The following is an 8,723-nucleotide window of genomic DNA, read 5'->3' on the forward strand; positions in this document are numbered from 1 at the left end:
TATTTTTCTGACATTTCATAGACAAAATGATTTTTGATTAACTGAGAACATTATCAGCTGATCAATCGATAAGGAAAATAATCGTTAGTTGCAGTTGCTACTTTGATTTATGAACAAATAACTAAGGACATCGTCATCAGCCTTAACTGTACTTATCCTGTTTTCATTGCACCATCTGACAGCTTTCAACCTGAGTATGAACAGTCCGACACAGATTACGACTAGGATTTTATTAGGCTCATGTCGCACAGCGTTACATTAAATTAAATAGAAGAAAACACATAAATTAAATATCTCACAGTTCTGTTCTCTGCTCTGCTGTCAGTGTTACATTACAGCTTCTTCCCCCTGATGGCTCTTCATGTGTGTTTTCAGACAGTGGCTCTGAGTGAAGGCTTTGTCACACAGTGAACACTTGTACGGTCTCTCCCCGTTGTGCGTCCTCATGTGAACAGTCAAGTACGTTTTACGAGCGCACGCTTTCCCACAAATCCCACAGACAAACGGTTTGAGTCCTGAGTGGACGGTCACGTGGTTATCCAGATTAATCTTGCGTTTAAAGGACCAGCCACAGTCCGGGCAGCTGTACGGCGTCTCCCCAGTGTGGATCCGCATGTGAATTGTCAAAGGTCCCTTGGTGGTGAACCCCCTGCCGCATTCGCCGCAGTGGTACGGCTTCTCGTTGGTGTGCGTTCTCATGTGGATCTGCAGCTGCTTGCTGGTCAGGAACATTTTGCAGCAAACGTCGCAGAGGTACGATCTCTCTCTGTTCGTGTGGATCTTCTCGTGTTGTCTCAGCGTGCCGAGAAGTTTGAAACGCCTCCCGCAAATCTGGCAGCTGTGAGGTCTTTCCCCGGAGTGGGTCATCTTGTGGCGGGATAAAGATCTGTAGTCGCTGAGGGATTTACCGCACACGCCGCACAGGTGCGACTTCTTGTTGCTGTGAGTGCTGCGGTGAGCTTTTAACTGCTCCTTCAGGTCAAACACTTTATGACACGTGTAACATTTGTGCGGCTTACCCGCCTCATGCTGCCTCTGGTGATTCTCCAGTGAGACCTTCAGTGCAAAAGCTTCATGGCAAACGTCGCATTCGTACGGTTTCTCTCCGCAGTGAGCAGCCACGTGCTCGTTGAGGCTGAGAGCATCGAGGAAAGACTCTCCGCAGATGTGACAGTCTTCTGTCTTGTGGCGACTCTGAAGATGATCCTTCAGCGTCTCTGTGGTGTCTCCGCAAACTCCACAAACACTTCCAGGATCGTTCACGTGACTCCAGGCGTGTTTGACAAGCGTGACTTCTGATTTGTGCAGAGCGCTGCAGACTTTGCAGGAGAAAACAACGTCACAGTTCTCAGTTTCTGTCTCAGTCTCGTTGACACCAGAGTGTCTGTTTTTTTGTTTCTTTGCCTGCAGGTCAGAGTCGCTCTCCCTCAGCTCCTCACCGTCTGGTTTCCAATCGCCATCGCTGTCCATCGCCTCCTCTCTTTCTTCTTCTTCTTCTCTCTCACCATCATCGTCCATGTTCCCTTTACTCTGAGCTGCCGAGAGATCGTCAGCTGGCTCTGATATCCTGTGATTTTCTTCGTCAGCTTCGTCTGTTTCCATGTTCACTTCTTCTTGTGTTGCTGAGCTGCGGCCTTCAGCCTCCTGAACAGGACTGCTGTGGGAAACAGGAGCACAAGTAATTAGTTTAATGTCTGTCTGATAATATGTTGCTGTAGGTAACGCAACACTATATGGTCCATCCGACGTATACCTTTCATGAACCATCATGTCATTTAATTTTGGTAAATGGTGGAAGTTGCTCAGTTCATGCGTTTATGCAGGCAATCTGCACTTCTCACAGTCAGAGATACAGCTGAGAGAAACTGAAGGAAATCTGCTAATGAGGCGTTCACTGAAGTTAACTGAGCCTCTGCAGATCCACAGATTCCTGTAAAGATCCCAAAAGAGAGAAAGCTGTTGTGTCGCTGTGGTTCATTTCAGCTTGACACAATTTTTCATGGTTGAGCAGCAGAACACAAGTTTAAAGGACACATATTCTGCACATTTCCAAGTCTATATTTATAATCTTTACATGATTCACAGTTAAAAACTCCTTATTTATCTTATACTGGTCCTTTATGCAGCCCCTCAGTTCAGCCTCTGTCTGAAACAGGCCGTTTTAGCTCCTGTCTCTTTAAGACCCCGCCCTCCTGATGAGCCCACTCTGTTCTGATTGGTCAGCTTCAGGAAGCTTCCTCCGGCTCCGGAGGCTACGTTAAAAAAAATTATAGCCGCAGGATTTCACTTCTTTTTCTCCTTCTTTACTCCAAATGTCAACTTCTCAAATCCATCCGTACATGTTGGAGCCAAAATCCAAACTAAAAAACCTCAGCAACAGCTACGGTGTAAGAGCTGACGTCAGCTCGTCAGCAAGGTAGAAAAGAACGTTGCAAACGATGCGTTCAAAGCAGGTTGATGCCCTGATTTTTGACTTGCAGGCAGTATTTCTACCGAGGATGGAAATTAGCAGAAGCCACCGGCCAGATGCCGGGTCACTTTGTGAAAATGTGGCTGGTGAAAATGCTGGACCTACCAGCCACGGTGGCCGACGTGCTGTAACGTTACCAGACGATGGTGAGTCTCTGCTGCAGTTCATATCATTTAGTTTTGGCGTGCGTACGTGCGGCTGTGACGTTACCATCAGTGGCCGATCGATCGGTGCATCTCTGTAAACAACAGCTTTATTGTGGGCACCAAAAACGTAAAACTGGTGACTATCAAGGACCACGAAGCCTCCAAATGCACAAGGAAGTGATCTGATTTTTACCAGGAGAGTGTGGAGCTACCTGGTTTGTGGTCCGCTGTCATCACATGTCAACATGGTGGAGCTGCACAGAGACTCTTCACAGCTGCTGTTTTCTTTACTGGCCTGGAAAAATAAAAAGATCCCACCTGCTATTTCTTCACTTCAACAATAGTGACGCCTGTTTTTTTTTTTATCTTAAAGGACACAACGAACTACCTTCAGTCTGATGTAGAGCGTCGACTTCCATCCTGTGCAGCTGATGTTTCTCTGGATCTCCTCCGGTGTCAGCATCTTTAGCTTTAGAGGCTGTAATCTCCTTGTCTTGTCGGACGTGAAGACGTCTAAAGGTTTGTCGTCTCCGGCCAGCTGAGGGAAGGTGGACCTCAGCAGGTCCAGGAAGTCCGACTCCTGCAGGCCACGAGGACACTGCAGCTTCAGCATCGGACATTTCTTAAGCACTGAGAGAGGAGAGAAGGAAGAGAAAAGCCTTTTTAGTCGTGTTATTTTCACTGAAGGCCGTGGTCATACCCTCCTTTTGAAAGTGGACACTAAAAACCATTAATATTGTGGACATTCGTATCACAATTTGCTAAATTAAAGGTTTTCCTATTAAAATATCAAGACCATGAACTATTTCAGATGTTACTAATGAAAAACACCCTTTCTCATAAACACTCACATTAAGGGAAGGTCTGGTGGCCACTGTTCAGACATGAAGCGGATTTTAGAGGCGATTGAACACAGTGTCAATGGAAAGATGAGATTAGAAGGAAAAGCGCCTGGGACGGCACGAATTGACGCCTCCCAGCGAGTTTAAAATGTTTCAACTTGAGTTAAAATTTGCACTCATCCCTCGTGTGAGAGGCTGGAGGGAAGAAACACACCTGGAGTTTCTGATCAGGAGGCTGAACAGCCGAGACACCTCGCTGTTCACACCTGCGCTTATCAGTCTGTCGCCAGATAAGCACAAGATTTGTTCACATGGGCTAGCTAAGAAAGCAAGAATGTTTCAAGAACTAATAATAAAGAGCATGTTCAGTTATTCCAAGTGTTCAGAGTGGCAGGACGAAGTAATTTGGTGTCACCAGAGCAACCACCAACCAACTTGTCGGAGATGCATCAGGATACATCAGCGTTTACACTACAAAACACATGCGGTCAACGTGTCCCAGACCACCTGGACTAGTGGTTTGAGAGATCAGATCACAATGTGTCGTTTGCACTTGTATTTAAACGCACAATATGTCATTTCAGCCACTAGGCGTCTCAATCAAAACAATAACAACAGATGGAGTGTGATGACGGTGTGAAGTAGCAAGGGATCATGGGAGTTGTTGTCTTCGTTGTTAAATAAGCAGCTTCACTGGGATAGGATTACTCCAGTGTTCATCATTCAGGATGTTTTTACCCGCAGAGGTCTCCTCCTCTCCAGAACAAACGGACCCGCAGATTACAGGTAAAAACACTGAATAAAACTGTTTCACCTAAAAAAAATCAATATTTCTGTTTGGTGACCACCGGACTTCCTGGAGGGGCTGTTAGCCGAGCTGCTGCTAACGTTTGTCCAGTTTATTTCTCTGATAACTTAAGATCCAGACGTCCAATGACTAAAATCCTTCTTCTGGCTAAAAGATATAGTTAAAAACCACCTAAATTTATCATGAAAATGTGTCTTAAAACTGAATAAAAGTCCATTTATAACAGTTTGTGTGGAACAACCACAACGCCGATGTATTATCTTGTATGTGTGTAAGTTACTCTTTGGTAGACGCCATTGTAGCGGACAAACACAGCGCCGCCGTATGCATCTGGTGCGTGTTTACTCTTTGGTAGAGGAGGTATGACGCCATCGACAGGCGACCAAATGAAACGGTCCATTACTTTGATTAAATTACAGATTTCATTTGGGATAATGTAAGTACACAACTCAACAACAACATATAACACAGGTCTAGTTGTTTTTAGACATTTTAATGTGGAATAATTACATATTATAGCTTTAATGCTGTCTACTTGCGTCACAGACACGTCCATCCTTTACTTTGCTGTCTGTGAGGAGTCGTATCTCCCCCTCGAAACAGATGAATTAAACCGTCCGAGTTTTAAGGACTGACTGAGACCAGCCGCTGGAACTATGACGAGGGACGTGATTCACTACCTGTCTCCTGAAAAGGTTCAGTTTGCTCAGATTACTCCTACTGTCCCTCTGAAAACTGTTCACAGAACAGTCTGTAGATCATCGGAGTCAAAACAATACATGAATACGTCCCATCAGTTCAACGCTGATAAAAGTAAAACTATCTGCACGGCCGAAAACCACGACAGGTACGTCAGAGAATGTTTTATGTGATTTGACCCTTTAAACCAGGTGTTTATTGCGTCTCCCGTAGTAACCGCAGTGACTCCTTTACCTCTATTAACTCTTTAATATTTACCGTTGTTTGACAGCACATCGGTCTGAGAGTCCTCCAGGATCCGGATCCTGAGGTCTACGTGGTTCTGTGTTACAGTGATCTGAGGTCTGCCGGGTTTCCTCCTTTCAGACGAACTTCTGGAGCAAAAAGACCTGAAAGATGAAGATCAGCAGCTGGTTAGTTATAGAAGTTTATAGCTGCCGATATTAAAATGGAAACATTTTACAAAATGTCTGAAATTTAAATCACTACTAAAAACTGATTTTATTTCCAACATGTCGTATGTGTTTGATCACTATTATTGTTTTTAATCTCACATTTTAAGGTATTTTATTCTATTTTATTTCAACCGTCTGATTTTATTTTTATTCCTTGTCGTCCTGAAATGTTTTAATCCTGGTTAAACCACATAAATCACTGTATTATATATTTTAAAAAGGCCTAATTACAGACAAAATTAAAATAACTCACTAATGAATTAACGTTCAAGGTTCTCAAAACAACAACATTACCATAATGATGATGAAACTGAATGAGAAATGGACTTTTAATTTTTTAAATTTGGCACACACGGATTTAAAAAACATTTAATTTTAATATTGGCAGCTGCAGACTTCCATAATTAATGTTGCGTTAATACACCGGCTGTGATTGGCTGATAGGCCTCTGCAGGTTGACATCGGTGCTTTTTTATACTAGAATAAAGAAACATCCCAAATTATTATGTAATTGTTTACAATATCCAGTAGACGTACAACTGGTAAGAAATATATCAGCTTTATTATTATATTATTATTATAACAGCTTCATAATATAACAATGTTTCAGACAGTATTAAGTTCTAATCAGGTTTTCAAGTCAAACCTGATGATTTTCTATGTAGAAATACAGTAAATCAGGCAGAATTACACATAAAATAACTCAGTTTTAAAGGAGTAAAATAAAGGAGGACGTAGACTTTACTTTATACACAAACTCATATAGTCTCTGTCTTTTTCTAACATAAACTGAGTGATAACACTGGTTGTTTGTGTAGGAACCTTGTTGGAGTTTGATTTTTCAAGTCTGGGGACTCATCTTCCTCATCTTCACCCTCTTTTTCCTCATCAGGTTTCCTGCTGTGCTGCAGACCTGGAAAAAAGACGGAAATCAATTATCTACACTTCACATTACTGAAAACTGTGTGATTGTGTTATTTGGAAAATTTAGAGTGGTAACTAAAAATAGGAAACAAATACATTGAATATTATTATAATTCCTGCAATATGAGTTCGTGTCAAACTCCAATAACAAAATCTGCTATTCAGACTTTCATCTAAATCTAATTGTACACGTGAGGAAGAAATAATTCAACACAGTTAAAACCAGGTTTGAAGTCTAGACGTCAATTCAGCATATATGTTATCCACAAAACTATATGGGACGAAAACACCCATAAATCACAACACTGAACTCAGCTTCTGTTGTGGGGTTACAGGAAACATAAATAATAATATTTAGCAGCTGATCGTCCATTTTTTGCACCACTTACACTTGTGATAAAGTGTGAGACATTGTAGCAAAAGGCTTAACACTGTTTAAACCCACTTACAGATTTGTGAATCCTTTATTTTACTCATGAAAACAGAAAAAAGGTGCAATATCGCTGCTTTTATCCCCCCCATCCAGACCAGATTTGACCAGATCAAAAACCACTAGACTTGTCTAATCTGGACTAGATCACCAAGGAGCCTCCAGAGACTCATTAAAACACAGCTTCATATTTGTGAAAACTTTGTTATATTTGTGACATCATACAAAGTCGAAAAAATCAGTGAAATCGCCCTTTTTTCACCTCGATGGTGAAATACAGTGAAGCCGAATTAAAGAGTTAATTGTGTTGATTAATGAATCGTCTTCGGTTTTGTAATTTAATATATGTACCTCTATCCAAAAGCAAGTAAACATTAAAATAACAAGATTATTAATCGGAGTTCGGTTTGTCTCTATCTCAACAAAACAGGACTGTCGGAGTGGCTGAATAATGATTTTCATGCCGATAAATGAATGAAAGACTAACCGGCTTTGTTGAGTTTGACCCGAGGCTGCAGGAGAACCTCCAGCTGCCTCCTCTGCCGGTCGATCTCCTGCCTGAAGCCCGAAGCCTCCTCCTCGTACCCGGCTACGATTCTGTCAACAACCGCTAATATTTCCTGGGAGGCGGCGGCGAGTCGCTCCGTCACGAAGCCTCTGAGAATCTCAGCTTTAGACATTTTATTAATACGTTCACTTGTGTCTAATGTGTTTTTATTCATCACATTAAACCAGAGATATCCGCACCTGGCGCTGTTTACGGAGTGGACTGAACACGCTTCCGGTTTTGTCAAGTGTCATCCGGGTAGAAACGGAGAGCTGAGCTAACCGTTCCTCTTCTTCTTCTTCGTCGGATTTTATTTCTTCAATTAAAAAACTAAACAAATTAAAAAAAAAAAAAAAAAGATTAAAAATACATGAAAATGAATGATGATAAATAATAAAAATGGTGTCAACACATTTCACGTCCTGGTACACTGTTTTTTTTTCCACGTGATTTGATACTTTCATGAGTTTTTAACATGAGATGTAATTGTGGCAAAAAAAAAAGACCAGAAATTTTGGTTGAATGTTTAAAAAAAAGTCTAAAAACTGAATTGTTGTTACAGATGTTTGTTTGTGTTAGTTAGTCTTGGTAATTGGTGCAAAAAGCTCTCAAATTTAGCATCATCACCGTTTACTTCTTTTTTTGCCTTCCAAAGTTACTTCATTTGTTGTAGTTGTCAGGTTTAAAGTTGTGAATCCGGATGTAATGTGCAATCAAGTGAAACAGCCAGACACAGACGTGTTGTCATGTTTACAACTTACAACGCTTACTATTTTTTGCTATATTGCTATTTTAGATTTGTTACTTCTGTGTGGATTTTAGGGAGATTTTTGATACCTTTGCACAAACAGAGCTCACAAAATAAGAAGCTGACTCACAGTTTAGTTTAGAGTTTCATCGTTGTACTTTAGTTTGCTTTTAAAGGTTTTCACATACAGAAACTCTGAAACTTAAGACTTGTTTTACGGCGACAATCTTGCTTTGAATTTCTATTTTGTTCATTGTCAAAGCTTTTTCTGTTTCTTTAATGAAGTTCTGAAAGGTTTTCACTTGACTGAAATGATTAATTGATGATTATAATAACAAATAGAGGAGCATCAGTCTTGGATACAAGGTGCAAGGTAACAGATATGAACTTTTTTTTCCTAAATTTTACATAATTTTCAAATAAGGGAAATCGAAACTATCTGTAGTTAAATTTGCTCCAGATTCTGTAAAAAAAAAAAAAAAACATTTTCCCCCCAATTCTGGGACATGAAGTTGGAATACTGGTGTTTATGAAATACAAACTATAAATGATGATGGTAGAGGTTTAGTTTTTATTATTGTCATCATTGCAGTAACAGACAACAGACACATGAGGGAGCCCTTGTAGAGAACAGCATGCTGTTAAAGACACATT

General features: G+C 41.0%; 1 protein-coding gene across 1 annotated transcript; it reads right to left on the reverse strand.

The window, feature by feature from the left end:
• Positions 1 to 215: 215 nt before the first annotated feature.
• On the reverse strand, positions 216 to 7,586 carry LOC122974097 (zinc finger protein 2 homolog). The gene is made up of 6 exons (XM_044341978.1): positions 7,262 to 7,586; positions 6,243 to 6,333; positions 5,224 to 5,354; positions 3,005 to 3,246; positions 2,829 to 2,911; positions 216 to 1,657 (listed from the first exon to the last, which is right to left on the reverse strand). The coding sequence occupies exons 1-6, from the start codon at positions 7,494 to 7,496 to the stop codon at positions 328 to 330; spliced, it is 2,112 nt and encodes a 703-aa protein (XP_044197913.1). The 5' UTR covers positions 7,497 to 7,586; the 3' UTR covers positions 216 to 327.
• Between the last annotated feature and the right edge of the window lie 1,137 nt (positions 7,587 to 8,723).

The sequence above is a fragment of the Thunnus albacares genome, chromosome 22 (genome assembly GCF_914725855.1).
Source record: "Thunnus albacares chromosome 22, fThuAlb1.1, whole genome shotgun sequence".
In the NCBI taxonomy this organism is placed as follows: Eukaryota; Metazoa; Chordata; class Actinopteri; order Scombriformes; family Scombridae; genus Thunnus; species Thunnus albacares.